Source organism: Hydra vulgaris, chromosome 10 (genome assembly GCF_038396675.1).
Source record: "Hydra vulgaris chromosome 10, alternate assembly HydraT2T_AEP".
NCBI lineage: Eukaryota > Metazoa > Cnidaria > Hydrozoa > Anthoathecata > Hydridae > Hydra > Hydra vulgaris.
Window position 1 is genome coordinate 18574870 of NC_088929.1, and position 16527 is coordinate 18591396.

General features: G+C 26.8%; 1 protein-coding gene across 2 annotated transcripts in view; it reads left to right on the plus strand.

The window, feature by feature from the left end:
• The window catches only part of LOC101238793 (chromodomain-helicase-DNA-binding protein 1-like), a 96683-nt gene that overhangs the window by 61000 nt on the left and 19156 nt on the right, over window positions 1-16527 (plus strand). For both annotated transcript variants that reach the window (XM_065807397.1, XM_065807398.1), the window contains 4 exons: window positions 6691-6782; window positions 7555-7641; window positions 11389-11435; window positions 12763-12849. In XM_065807397.1, the coding sequence (XP_065663469.1) occupies window positions 6691-6782; window positions 7555-7641; window positions 11389-11435; window positions 12763-12849 (313 nt within the window). The remainder of the gene's footprint in view (window positions 1-6690; window positions 6783-7554; window positions 7642-11388; window positions 11436-12762; window positions 12850-16527) is intronic.

The window sequence follows — 16527 nt, forward strand, 5'->3', positions numbered from 1 at the left end:
GATTGATCTTTTTGGTTATTTGCTCAAAAGAATAATGATTATGAAATAACTATTCATGAAGTAACTATTATAATAACATTGAAATAACTATTCATTCCAAAATGTATTAGTTAGATCTGATAATTTTTTTTTTCTACTTTTGAGTGTTGGCTCACAATGATTAGGTTTTTGAAGTTTGACCATTTTAATGTATCATTGACATTTAAAGATCTCTGTAAGCTATATCTCGTAAGCAGAAATAGCTTACAGGGATTAAGTTTGGTGACACATCTTTGGCGATGTTTTGTTTTGTTTTTATGTTAATTCACCTCCTCAAGGCCACAAAGGCCACTACAGATGAGGAGCTTACTTAGTTGTGGTTATAACTCTCTCTCAACTCTATAACTCGAACCTTGACGAACAAGGCCGCTGCACAGAGAAATAAGTTGATTAACTTGTTTCTCCGTGCACAATTTTTATCTTGTAATTTGTTCATTGTAGATTTAAAATTTTTTGTAAATCTCATTATATTATCTGATACAGTTTTTAACTTTGGTTTATTAAACTTAATTATAATAGAGCATATAAAAATCTATCACATGCACAAATATGTATATGTTCTATGAACATTGTTAATCGTATGCATAGTTAAAAAAATATGTTGTAAATTAAGTAAACTTGATTAATACTCATTTAGTCTCGGAATTAAGATTGACATTCAGCAATGGCAACCTAACTGCTGACCTAACAGTGTCTGAGGTTGGCATTTTTTTGCTGACTGAGAATTTTAAAACCTAATTTTGTTTGCTAGTTCATGAAACTAAAACTGAAATATGGTAAAATGAATGTTTTATTTAAATCCTAAATAAAATAATTAAAATAAAGATGGCAAAACAAATGTTTTATTTTAGTTCTAAATAAAATACTTCAATTAAAAACAGAACTTTTTTTTTTCAATTCTTAATAAACTAATTAAAATAGAATTAAAATAAATGTTTTATTTGAATTCTGAACAATGCAATTTAAAAAACTTAAAAACAAAACGAACATTCTAAATAAAATGATTAAAATAAAAGCATAATATAGAACTTTTTATCTAAATTCTAAATAAATAAATAAAATAAAAATGTAGTATACAACTTTTTATGTAAATTCTGAAGAAAAGTTTTTTTTTTTTTTTTTTTTAACATCTTTACTTCCAACAAGGCTGCAAGCAACCACTATTAGAGTTGGAAGTTACTGAGCTACTGGAAAAGAAAGGATGAAGATTGTAGGGTAAGATAACAATTGACAGATGACTTAAAAGATTGCAAATTATATGAATCAGGAAAGCAAAATGAAGGAATTCCAAAGAACTGAGGAATAAGAGTTATGACAACAGTATTCCATACAAGGCTGGATTTGAGATTTATAGAGATAGAGAATATAATCCGAAGTAAGAAAGTGTCGAGCTTGATAAAGAGATGCAACCTTGGTAGATGCTAATTTTGCAACAGATTTGATATTTGGTTTCTAAGAAGGATTAAAAGTAAGAGTTAATCCTAGAAGATTAAGGGTAGATGACTCATCGAGTACATTACTGTTCATAAATATAGGAAGATCTAAATTATTGCGATAACGATTGGCTGAAAAAAAATTGAGTTTTATCTGAATCAAAGTTCACCAGCCATTGTGAGTCCCATGCTGTAGAAGAAATGAGATCCTTTTCAAGCTCAAATACACCCTCCAAGCAATCAGAGGGTGTTGGCTTCTTATCATGACAAGAATAAATGGTAGTATCATCAGTAAACAATGCCACCCCAGATGTGAGAATATCTGGAAGATTGTTAATGTAAATTAAAAAGAGAATAGGGCCAAAGATTGAACCTTAAGGAACCCCTGAATTTATAGAATAAGAAGAAGAGTGCTACCCATTGAGGACAACTTTTATACTACGATTGGAAAGGAAGGATTCAATAATCTTAAAGATGTTACCAGGTACACCATAAAAAGAAAGCTTATGAAGAAGCTTTTGATAAAGTTTGGCCAGCCAAACTTTATCAAAAGCTTTACAAATGTCAAGATTGATAGCCTTAACCTGTCTACTTTCATCTAATGCACAATAAAACCTATTGGTTATTACTGTTATCAAATCAGCTGTAAAATGAGAAAATCAAAATCTATATTGATGATCAGAAAGTATGTTGTTAGATTCAAGATGAGAGATTAAGTATTTGTTAATTAATGATTCAAAAACCTTGCTCATGATAGGAAGAAGACTAATAGGATGGTAGTTAGATGAATCAGATTGCTCTCCAGCTACGGAGAACACTTCTGCAAGACTTTAACAGGTATGTTGTCCGGGCCACAAGCTGTAGAAGAGTCTAGGCAGGAAATCACTTTAGATACAGAAGCTGGAGTGATACGAATATCAAGCAAAGTATCAACCTGTTTGACGGCTATATCAGATAGAACGCAACTAGTGGAATTAAGAGATGATATTGATGAAAATTTCTTAGCAAACAATTCAGCTTTGTCGAGATTTCATGACCTGAGAATAGCAGGTTTTGGCGTTAGACAAAACATTTTTACAATTGTTTCTAGCAGTAATAACAGACGCCTGTTTTCTGGAGATTTGTTTTGCTGATAGATTTGGAAGTAACGGTTTCGATTGAAAATTACAGCAGCACAATGTGAGGAAAACCATGGAGAAGAGTGAGGCTTGGAACTGAGGCTGAGACCTGGAAAATTGAGTTAGAATTAAGATTAAAATTAAAAACAGAGTTAAAATAAAAATGGCAATACAAAGTTTATTTAAATCCTAAATAAAATAATTAAAATTTAAATGATAAAGCGAATGTTTTAATTAACTTCTCTATAAAATATTAGAAAAAACCATTAGAAAGAAGAAAATTTTAATTAAATTTGAAATGTGAACCTTTTATTTAAATAGTAAACAAAACAATTAAAATAAAAGCGGAATAAAGAACATTATATTTAAATTCAAAATAAGTTAAATAAATTAAAAATGAAAACACAAAGGTATTAACTAAATCTTAAATTAAATTTTTCTAAAAATCAACAGAAGGGCAAACGCTTTATTCAAATATAAATCAATAAAATACTTCAAGTAAAAATAACAAAAAACGAACTTTTTAATTAACTCTCGATGTGAACCTCTTATTTATATGATAAACAAAACAATTAAAATAAAAGTGGAAACAAAAAAGTTTAGTTAATTCTAAATTATAATAAAATCAGCTAAGTTTATCTTTTATTTAAATTCATAATAAAATGGTAAAATGATGCATTAGGGTGGTCCATTTTAAACTTTTTTTTTTGAAATTTTAACTGGGGTTTTTACCGGTGATGACATTTTATCTAAAAACACTAAATACCAAAAATTTCGAGTTTAGAACAAATTTTACATCCCCCACAAGACATTAGAAGTTCGAGTAATGGATTACACAAATGTTGCACAAAGTTTTTACTAACAAACTGTTGTTTTTTCTTAATGGGGTTCACACAATTTTTTGAATAAAGGTACTTTGAATAGAGCAATATTGCAAAAATATCTTTTTGAGAGAGAAAACAATCCTAGAAAAAAAACATGACTCATTGCAAATCATCTAGTTAGCAAAGTTGTTGAAAACTTTTGGTTACCTGCTCATATTCCAACGAAGCATAACAAGAAGGACTGTGGTGATCAGATTGTCCGTTTGGTAAAAGAATATGAGATGCTGAAAAAAATTCCTGAAAGCAGAAGACAAGAAAGAAAAGTAAAGCAAAAAGCTACATCTTTTACAATTAAACTAGACAGTCTGTTTGATATATCACATACAGACACTTACACATTGCTGAAACACTCTGGTAATGACAAGTGGCTTATTGAGTGGGAATTTCTAAAAAGCCAACGAAAGTTTCTTCAAGTGGGCTCAATAGCTGGAGTTGACAATATACTTGTTGAAAAAGAGCGACAATCCTACATCAAACTACAGTATCAGGAAAGAAAGAAAAGAAAGGAATTGCTTCATATTAAGAAACAGCAACTCAAATGTTTAACCATTACTGATAATAATGAAGTCAACAAGGGTGACGAATTTTCTTCAGATATTATGGAAGAAGATGAAAGAGATAAAAGTTTTTCAGTGAAAGAGAAAAAAAACATCATTGCAAATCAGCGATAACGATGAAAATTCCAAAAAGAGAACTATTAAAAGAAACGTCTACAGTTGCTGATGGATCTGGTATTAGTGAAAGAAAACAGCTACTTATTTTGGGAAAGACTTTAGCATTAGGTGGAGCAGCTTTAAATGATGTTACACTTTCTAAATCATCAGTTCATAGAGCAAAATCAGCTAAGAGAATTGAAGAAGCTAAAGTAATTGAAGAAACTTGGATTCCACCTGAATATTTGGAAATTCATTGGGATGAAAAAACTTTCAAGCAAGCTACTGGAAAAAAGGAAGAGCGACTTGCTGTGTATGCAGGGCCCCCTCCTAAATTGCTAGGTACTCCTAAAATTGCTGATGGAACCGATCAAATGTAATGTTGTTTAGTGATGAACCTAGTTGATAAATGGCAATTAAAAGCATCTGCTGTTGCACTTGTCTATGATGCAACATCTGCAAACAGTGGAGCATATAATGGAGCTACAATTCTAGTTGAGAAGCAAATTGGTCGTTCTCTACTTCGACTTGAATGTAGACATCATACTCCAGAGTTCTTTTAAAAGCAACATCCAATGCTATTTGTGGTCCGAACAAATCACCAAGAGTTCAGTTGTTTAAAAGGTTCAAAGAAGAATTTCATAACCTTAGCAAAAATATAAAAGAACTTAGAGTGTGGGACTCATGATCAAAATAGTTTTTTATTTCAACAAGCACTTGAAGTAAAGAAATAGGCAATGGATTGCTTGGAGAAGAAAACATTTCATCGTGAGGACTATCGCAAACTAGTGGAGTTTACTCTATTTTTTTTCGGTGGACATATTAAAAGAGGTTTCCGCATTCGGTATGCTGGTTCAGATCATCATGCAAGGTGGATGTCAAAAGCCATTTATTATACAAAAATATTCCTACTATCTCATACTTTTGAACTTACTGATGAAGAAGCAAGAAAAGTTGAGAGGTACATTTGTCTTTTTTATGCAAAGTACTTTCTTCAATCTGCTATTACTTCTGCTACTTCAGCTAATACCTGCATTTCTTTTATTTAATGAGGAAATTTAAATCAATCGACCTTGAAAGTGCAGAGGAAACCATCAAGTCTTTTGAAAGACACCTTGGATACTTATCTGAGGAGCTAGTAGTCTTTTCCTTGTTTGACGACTTTGTGAGTTATGCAGAAAAGACTATGAGGTCAGAAACTTATAAACATACCAAGACCTTAAGTATTTACTCCATATAAACCAAAGACTCAGAAAAACCTTTTTTATTGTCTTTTTTGGTGAAAAGTCATGGTTGCTTTTTCATTTGTTAAAATTAAACAGACCCCAAGAATGGCTAAACGTTCCGTCAGAACATTGGAACAAATTCGAGGACTCTAACGCCGCAAAAAAATTGTATGTAATCTTTTTTGTGTCAACAATATTGCAGAGTGAGGTATCAAGCTTATAGAAGACATCAAAGATAAATGTTTTGATCCAGTAGAGAGAAAACAACTTGCTCAAGTTGTGGAAAAGCATCGAAACAGTTTTAAAGGTGCATATTTTTTTAAAGAAATCAATTGAAATTAATTATCAACAAACAAACAAATAAAATTTCAGTGACCTTATTAATTGTATATTTATTAATATTTCAATAAATCTTTTGTGGGATATGTACAAATAGTCTTAAATTAATAAAATTTTGTATAATTGTTTTCTAATGGTTATAATTAAATTGTGTAAACCCCACTAAGTAGCTATAATAATTAGTGGATAAAAAAATTGCACAACACTTGCGCAATCCGTTATTCTAACTTCCAATGTTTTATGGGGGACCTGAAATTTGTCCTAAATTCAAAATTTATTGTATTTAGGGTTTTTAGATCAAATTTTATTACTGGTTAAAACCCCGATTAAAATTTCAAAAAAAAGGTTTAAAATGGACCTAATGATGCATTCATTTTTACAACTTTTTAAGCAAACAGCAACATTTGGCAATTTGTTTTTCTGTCGATACTGAAAAACAAATCGCCAAATGTATACTTTACTACGTTTGTCGAGCTCTGGTTCAAAATTTTATGCCGACCTAAAACCATTTTAGGTCGGCAATTTTTTGCCGACCTTTTATTTCCTAATTCTGAAGGCTGTTTAGTAGATTTTGTGTGATTAATCATCTTTCTATCAACTTGTTAAAAATAATTTTTTTTCACTAAAGTTGTAATTAGGAGTATTTGTGTCCTCACTCACAGTTTCTTTTTCTTTTTTTGTCTCTCACCCATCTTTGTTTATTTTATCCACTTCCATCACTTTCCCAACTCTCATAAATCTCCTCTCTCACCTAATCATCTCTCTCTGTCCTGCATATTTTATATATAACATTTTTATACAGGAACAAACACAATTTTGATTGATTTTTAATACTGTTTTAATAAATATATTTATAGTTAAAAATATAAAACCAAAATTTTGGTTTTGATTTGTTTTAGTATTTTTTACATTAAAATTTTAAAATCAAAATTATTGCTTTATGTTACTATTTCCAAGAAAAGTTTTATTTATTTTCTAATATAATAATTGCTGCATAGAGTCTTAGGTAAAACATATGAAAGTCAATGGTTTAGTGAGGATGAAACTCAGCATGCGAAAGTAGAATCAAATGAAAATAGTGAAGTTAAAGGTTAATAAATATTTTCTGCAATTGTATTGCTTTTTATTTTTTTCATTTATAATGATAAAAATGATGATGGCATTTACAATGGATTTTTATTAGGCAGCTAAAAAATGCAGAGTCATTAGCAAGGTCAAAATTCAAAAAAAACTTTATCTTTTAATTGTTTTCAGTTTTTCTTTAGTTTAGATTATTCTAATTTCAAATGGTATATTTTGTTATGGGAGCAAATGTTTTATATTATTCTAGAAAAATAGTTTTGGCATCATCAGGGTAAATAGGTTTAAAACAGGTGCTGATGTAAAAATATTTGGCAAAAAAAGAAAAAAAAAGATCTTTGGCGCAGAAGAAGAGAATATTATGATATTCCCAAATATACAAAAAATCTGTATAAAGTTTTTTCCTTGCTAACACCCTGTAAATTAAAAAAGTACATTATAAATGTGTTTTTGCAATTTGATATGTGCATATTTATTCTTAAATTGTTTCAAAAAATGTGTTTTAGTAAGAATATTTACTACCTGTAAAAGATCAATTTTCGAATGCTCTCTGATCTTTTCATCGCACTTTGTTGGAGGCATTTTACCTAGAAAATTGCTGGTCTAAGCATTTATTTTAAAAGAATCCTTAATTTGATTTCTGCTCCGTCAATTATTTGGTTTTAAAAAAAAAATTTATAACCTAGATTATTACCAAATTAATTAAATATTTTAATCATGAGATTTTGTGGAATGTGCATTTATTTGTATTTTTTGGAAAATCATATTTTGATATTTTCCAGATAATATTTATGAGTTTGAAGGTGAAGACTATTCAACTGACAAAGCTACAGAGAAAGATAAAGCTGTTTTTGAAGAGTTACTTAATGGTAATAATAATTTATTATAGTTTAGAAAATATTTAAAAAAGTAAACTGGTTAACAATCAGATACATTAGTATGATTTAAACAAATAAAAGCATTACCAATCACGAACATTACCTATCATCCAATCACCAACATCACCTATCATCCAATCACCAACATCACCAAAATTCAATCACCAATATCACCTTTAAAATTAAAGTATTTAAAGGTGATGTTGGTGATTTAATTTTAAGGTGAATTTACCAGTTACAGCTATGCTGTTGGTTTCATTTGGGAGAAAGAAAAAGTTGTATTAGTTTTATTGTTTTATTGTTTAATTTTTTGTTGTGCCTTTTACTTAAAGTTTCTAATGGTTTTAAAGATTAAAGGTTTTATAATTTTATTTATGATCTTAATCCTATTTATCTAAATATTAATTTAAATAAACCTCCATGACAGCTGTTATTGTTATCCACTTATTATTATATATTTATATTATATTATTTTTTATATTAATTATTATCCACTCTCTGTTATTGTTATTGTCTATTCCAGGCCCATCAAGAAAGTCACTTACTAGATGTGACAAGCATTTAATATGAATCAGATATTTTTTTTATGAAAGAAAATTTTAAAAACATAAGTATGTTAGATTTGTCTTTAAGTCTTGTTTGTTTCTTAATCTAAAAAATTGACTTCCATTTTTTATATTATCATATTTTTAATTTGTTGTCTATTGACAATGCTCCCTTTATTGAATCAATACAAATTGTTTCAATTTTGTAATTGGTTTAAGCAAAACCAATGTTACTTAAAAGTATTAGAAATACCTTGTATTATATATTCCTAAAGTTTAATATTTTTGATTATTTCTAAACTATGTTTCAAAGCAATCATATATTTTTTTACAAAAAAAAATTATCTCTTCCATCATTGTCTATTTAAAAACAGCTAAAAAAGGAACTGAGTCCTTAAAAGCTGGTTAACTTTTGGAGGAAGGAAAAATATATATAGATTGTATTTTAATGTACATGATGATAATAATGATGGTGAAATGTACAAAAATGTAGTGAGTTTGGATGAAAAAATTTCCATGTTTTTATAAATGTAAGTTTAAACAAATATTTCCCTTAAGTCATAAAGTCTTGTCCACAAACTGAAATAAATAAAGCTAAAATTTTCCTTGAAATTAAAGAATGTTTATCAGTTTTGAAAACAAGGAAGATTAAAACTTGCAATTTATGTAAGTCACACAAAACTTTCATTTCAAACTTTACATTTAGAAGCAAGTTTTAACTCATGCTAACTTTTTATACTCTAAATATTTATGGGTCAATATTCAATATCAAAATATATTAAACTATATTTTTTATGCAATTGTTAGGCACTATAAAAAACGTTAGATCTTATGCTGTTTTATTGCAGTGGATTAATAAATTAAAAAGAATGCAGTTAATGGCCTGGAAAGTTTATTCTTAGCAAACATTTAGCTAATGCTACAATCAAACAGTCAAAAAGTTATACTTATTTGTGTAATAGTTTACCTTATGAAGGCTATACTTATGTATATGTCATATTGATTTAACTGTATAATAAAAAAAGTGTTGCACATATGAAACATCATAAATAATGAAACATCATAACAAACATTAACTCAGCTTTGGTATTTATATTGTTAAAAGAAAAATTGCATTAGCATATTTAAAAGTATTGCAATGTAATTAAATTTGATTTTAAACCCATGTTAAAATGCATCAAACCATAGTTATAATATTGATGCATAAATTGAATATGCCAGCTCCATTTTAACATTAAAATAATTCAGATTTTGCTAATAAATCCATTGTGAGAAATGTATTTTAAAATGATACATTATTTATTGTACAACATTGGAAAGAACCTGAAAACTGAAAATGAATACTGGAAACTGAAACTTTCAGAACCATAAAAATAATGTAAATAAAGTAACTTTATTATTAAAAATATTTTTAAATAAACTTTTCATAAAGTGTCTACTTTAATACTCATTTGTTAAAAGTTAAAAAAAAAAGGTTAAAAATTGAGGATTTTTGTATTTTTACCATATATATATATATATATATATATATATATATATATATATATATATATATATATATATATATATATATATATATATATATATATATATATATATATATATATATATATATTTATATATAATATATATATATATATATATTTATATATAACATATATATATATATATATATATATATATATATATATATATATATATATATATATATATATATATATATATATATATATATATATATATATAATATATTTATATGTAATATATATATAAGGCATTAGATGCAAAATTAAAAAAAATTAAAAAAACCCAAGAATTTTTTGTTATTTTTAAAAACAAAATCAAATACATGTAACAGAGCTATGTGTTTATAGATTAAATTACTCATTAAGATGAGATCATAAGAACAAAATATTAAAAGTAAAAGCTGTTTTCCAGTGTACAAAATTATTCAATTAATATTAAGTTTAAACAAGATTGCAATTACCACAACAGACATATGTTAATAAAACACTATCTGTTTTGACATTTTTGTATAAAATAAGTTTTGTTTTTATTTTAAAACAGTTTGTATGAAAGGCAACAACAGCCTAATATCCATTTAACTCAAATTTTTTACCTGTGTATAACATTAAAATGATTCATCAACATCGAGTAGAACAGTTTTCAGCTGATTAGTTGCCTTCCTCTCTTAACCAGCCTATTTCTCAGCTTTAAATATATCAAATTGTAAGAGAAGAATATGTGGTTAACATCTGTAAGACACCGTAATCATCAATTTCAAAATTGTAGTTAATTTCACAACTGAACATGTGAGTATGACTACTGAACATGTGAGTGTCGCCACTGAACATGTGGGTGTTGTTACTGAACATGTGAGTGTCACCACTAAACATGTGAGCATCACCACTGAACATGTTAAAAGTGCAAAACTAAATTCAGATTTTATGTGTTAAAGGTTAGCAAGAAGATTGGAAGGTGTCACTGTCTATTTTTATTATTAAATATTAGTTGTTGTTTTTATTCCATATTAGTTATTTTTATTAATCCATATTAGTTTTTTTTTTATTATTCCATATCAGAAATTTTTTATTGTTTTATATAAGTTTTGTAGTATTCCATATCTGTTATTTTTATTTTTTATTTAAGTTATTTTTATTTTTTGAGTTATTTTTATTTTTTAAGTTATTTTTATTGCTAAATGCTAGTTATTTTTACTGTTCTATATCTGTTATTTTTATTACTCAATATTAGTTTTTTTTATTATTTCATCGTTATTTAGTAATAGCATATTTGTTTTGTAAATTTAAATATTTATAAAACTTTTTTTTTCTACTTTCTATTCAGAAAAAAAAAATTGAGTAAATTAGCTGTAGTTAGTCAAAAGTATTTAACCAGGGGGGTTAAAAATTTAGTTTAGTTTGATCATATTTAGTTTGATCATATAAAAATTTAGTTTAGTTTGATCATATATATTTTAGTTTGATTATACTCATCACAGGCACATTTTAATAAAATTTTGATATAAAAATTGTCCCATGCTGGAATTCTGGGAAGAGCAGAATACTCTTTAAAAGATTATTTTATAAATATATAAATAAAATCTTCAATTTCAAAACTTTGTATATACCAGTTTACAAAAATTTGTCTTTTTTTATTATTGTTTACTTTTGATTTATTTTTTATTATGCAGATGTTTTAAAATTACAAGGAGAAAGATCTTCAAGAAAAGACACAAAAGTATTTTTTTTTTTAATTACTTTCAATTTATTTGCATTAATTAAAAAAGGATTTAATTCAAATAACTACAATTTATTTGTATCAGGTCCTCTTTTAACTTTGTGTTTTATATATATATATATATATTTTTTTTTATTTTTTGTTTATAATTCATTTTTATTATATATAATATAATATATTATTTAGTTAAAAATATTATGTTAAAAAGTATTTTATATATCAAATGTAAATTTTTATTATAAATAATAATGATGAATTTTATATATTTCTATAAAACAAAAATTTTATTTGCTTTTCTGTTGACAATTACAAAAAAATAACCTGTTACTAAATTCAATAATATTTTGCAGTTGTGCTGAAAAAGTTTAACATGCATTTTTTCTCTTTTGGCATTAAATGTTGCAAAAAAATGTTTGCGACATCAAAAACTTTTTTTGGCTAAGAAGCTTATTCTTGAGGAAATTACTATTTTGTTTGTTTTTAATTTTTTGTTTTGTTGCCCTTAAATATGTAATAACTTATTAGATATATTTAACGTTACTTAAAGTTTCACGCAATAGTGAAAAAAAAGTTGTTACAAAAAAAAGTATCAAGGATTCATCAGATGTTACAAAAAAAATATCAAATGAACAAAAAAAACAAAACAAAAAATTAAATGCAAAAAAAACTAGTGTCCACTTTAGTGGCATTAAATTTTTTAATTATAAACTTTTACATAAACTAGTTTTCTTTATTAAGTAAATTTTACTGTGATGTAATAATGTATTATTTTTTTGTCATTTGAATTACTTTTCTTTTTCAAATATTCCAGGTTAGGGTAGGCTCTAAACCCTTTTGCATTCCCATACAAATTTTGAAAGTTCCTTTTTTTTTAATAAACAAAACTAGCTTACATCAAAGCTATAAAAATAAATTTTTAACCAAAAACTTTAATGTCGTTAAGCAGATAATTCAAAGAATTTTTTGTACATTTTTTTGGCATGGTTATAACATCAGATTATTGCTATTTTTTGAAACTAGAAGCTATGTTATTAATTTTATCAAACTATTTATTTACTTTTTATTATATATATATATATATATATATATATATATATATATATATATATATATATATATAATATATATATATATATATATATATGTATATATATAGATTTATATATGTATATAAATATATATATAGATTTATATATGTATATAAATATATATATAGATTTATATATGTATATAAATATATATATAGATTTATATATGTATATAAATATATATATAGATTTATATATGTATATAAATATATATATAGATTTAAATGTTATATTTTTAGAGTTTTGTTGAGCTTTCGTTTGTTAAGCAAAAAAAAAGAAAGCAAAAAGACCTTACAAATGAAGAAAAAGAAGAATTGGCCAAAAAGGTAATGAAAATATTTTAGTTAAATACAAAGTTTAACAACTATTAATAAATATGTAATAGATAATATTATAAATATAAACAAGATAGAATGTGATTAGGTGATTAATCAATGAGTTAATAAAAAACAAGCTGTAGTTGCAATAATGAACAAATATGTATGTGTAATTTTTGCCAGTGTCTTTCCTTCGCAAATTTTAAAAGCAAAAGATAGAAACTTGAAAGGTAAATATGGATTTGGACTTTTATTGGGGAACAATTTGAACTTGCAGTCACAGATGTTTATTCTGTCAAAAAAATCTCATCATGAAATCATCATCTCATCATGATTAGTTAACATTTTTTACATTGGTTTCTGATTGATCTTGATCCAGGACAATCTTTGGTGGGTTTATGAAAGCTAATGTAATTCCTATGCATAGGTGTTTAATCTACTATGGGTTTTTTGACATACAACTATGTCGAAAAACCCATAGTAGATTAAAAAACATGGTTTCCCATATTGTCTTTGGTTATATATTAAATCCTCATGCTGGCCTTTGATTAGACTAAACTTACAGAAAAGAATGGCATATAGAGTAAACTGGGGTAAGACTAAATGGTTTAGCTTCAGATTCAAATATTTTTTTAAAGTAAAAATATTTTATGCTTATTTTGTTTTTTTTTTGTTTTTTTAAGAGAATTTTTTACATTATATAAATATATAAAAAATTTTTGAAAAAATCGATGTTTATGAAGAAAAAAAGTTTACTTTTCCCCTTATAATTGGGGAAACTAGTTAATTTTTAATAACAGTTTATTAAGATATTAAGAAAATCAAAACTAAATAAGGATATTAAGAAAATGAAGCAAAATTAAAAATAAAATGAAAACTAATCTTATTAGAAGTTAAGTTTGCAAACAACTATTTTAATCAAATATACAAAAAAAAACTATTAATTAAAAAAAAGAGTTGTTTCATCGGCAGAAGCAGGTTTGCGGCATTTTTTTATGCAGAAAAACTCTTCACCAATTTTGTATTTTTTGGGTAAACACTATCGGCAACCCCAAGACTTCAAGCTTCTAAAAGCTTCACATTGGTACCATATTTTGTTTTAAGTTGGCAATGCTTATTCCCAAACTCATGACTCCATCGTTTCGTGAAACCTTGGTACCATTCTCGTCCTGCTATACCATTTGGAGGAAACAGATAACTTTGATTTGTAGATACTAAATATCCCCTTACTATTGAGATGACATATGTGAAGGTTCTGCTGAAATCCCAATCGGCTAAGCTGATAAGTACTGAAACAAGAACAAATTTATATGCTGTACTTAGCACGGTAGTTTTATCTTTACCAGTGATTGGACTTTGTTGTGCACATGCTTGTAAAGAGTTGCCTTTGGTATATTGTATGACTCTGAAGCTATACTGTGTGATATTTCGCCTTTTTTGATTTGTTTTACTGCAAGTTGCAATTGCTCTTCATTGTAAGTTGTTTGCATTTTACGAATGTAAGTATGAGTTGTTTTGTAAGAAATTTTTTTGATAAATAGTAAAGGCTGCCATATTTATTTACGTTTTAAATAATTAATAACTATTAGTTAGCTTAACCGCACTCATCTTAATGCATAAGTGTGAGCAATTAGCATGTTTACTCTTACCCGAAAAAAACTTATATTAGTTTTTTGGTCATAACTTTTTTCCGGAACTAGTAAATTCAATTTTGAAAAGAGAATCTTGAACGTCATAAAATTTTCTACAAAACAGCCTTTTTTGTTTAATAAAGTTGAATTTTATTTTTTGGAGTTTTGAAGTTGATTTTTTCAGAAAAAAAACTTTTTTTCTTATGAGGGTGAGAATTTTAAGGTTTGCTAAGGCAAAATTAAATTTTTTTTAAATAATTTTTACACCTTTAGATAGAGCACAAAAATCTCTACAAAATGGTGCCTCACATTTTTAAAGATATTTTGTTTTAGCATTCAATAAATGCAAAAGAAACAAAATTGCTAAACCCTTCACTTTTTTTTTTCATTTACTCTTACCTCAGTTTACTCTACTAATATATTTGTTTGCAAATAAAAATCATTGCACTGTATTGACGCATAATTTACATTTTTTTTTTTTTGTTTGTTTGTTAATTCACCTCCCCAAGGCCAAACAAATTAACAATTAAGTAGCCTCCTCATCTGTAGTGGCCTCCCAGAAGGCCACTACAGACGAGGAGGCTACTTAATTTTATTTATAACCCTCTCTCAACTATATAACTCCGAAACACAAAACTTGACAAACAAGGCCGCTGCGTGGAGAAACGAGTTGAGCGCAGTACTACCAGGGACGTGGTGGGGATCGAACTCGGAACCTCTTGTTTAAGAAGCAAGCGCTCTACCACTACACCACTACCGCATAAATTTTTGACACATAATTTTTCTTAGATACACACCAAGGGCACATATCCACTGAGTCTAGTACTTAATTCTAATTTTATAGTACAGTAATGATGTTTGTTATTGTCTTGTTTTGTAATAAAGCTGTGACTGTATTAATACAGCTAGTGTGGTTTACACATTGAAACAGCCATTCTCAAAAATAAGTTACTTTTATAGTTCTTTTGTAGGTGTTTGTCAAGTTTGTTTTTAAACTGATTTAAGCTATGAAAATTTATTACCTCTATCAGTAATTTATTCCATGCAGTTGCTGCTTGATTAAGGAGATAATATTTGTCTAGAAGCACTTTTAGTAAGTTCAGCTTGGTATTTAAAGTTGTGTTTATGTGTCTGATTTTTTTGTATATTTATTTGCCTTGAGAACCGTATCTATGTTAAGTTAGATTTACACTATCTATTTTATTGATGATTTCAAAAATTAGTAGTCATTTCTTAAACACTGAATTAAAAGTTTTGTTAAATTTAAACTTATGAGTTTTTTTTTCATCTCATGTATCTACTTTAAGGTAAGGAGACCATACAGTGATACCTTATTCAAGATGTGGATGGACAAGTGTAGTATAAAGAATTTTAAACATCTTTTTATCTATATAACTGAAAGTACACTTTATCATACCAAGTGCTTAATTTACTTTAGACGCAGAGCCAATTGTGTGTTGTTTCTACTTAAGATTAGCCGAGAAATTAATACCTAGAATTTTTTCACATATAGACTTTTCTAAAGTTATTAAATTGTCATTATTAGAAATGGCTATGAAGTAATCGTGCTTTGGATTGTTGTTTTTTTTCCAATATGTATGACACTTTTTACAGTTAAACTTGATAAGCCTTTTTTTTAACCATTCAAATGCTTTGATAAAATTATCTTGAAGAGCTGGTATAGAGTTGTTATTGTACATTTGATTGATGATTTTAGTAGTAGTATCATAGGCATGTAGTTTAGATGTATGAGTTTTTTTGTAAATCATTGATATAGATGACAAAATAAAGTAATACAGAATTTTGTGGAATGCCACTAAAAACATCTTTCCAATCGGACTCAATTTGGTTAATTACAAATGATTTAATCCATGTGACAAGACAATTAATGATACCAAAATTTTTTATTTTAAATTAAAGTCTTTTGTGAGCAACAGTGTCAAATGCTTTAGCAAAGTTGAGATGATTCCAGATAAGTTATTGTTTTTTATGCATGTTGATAGAAGGTCAATAGTCTCTAACAAATTTGTAATACATTAAAAACTTTCTGTGAAAG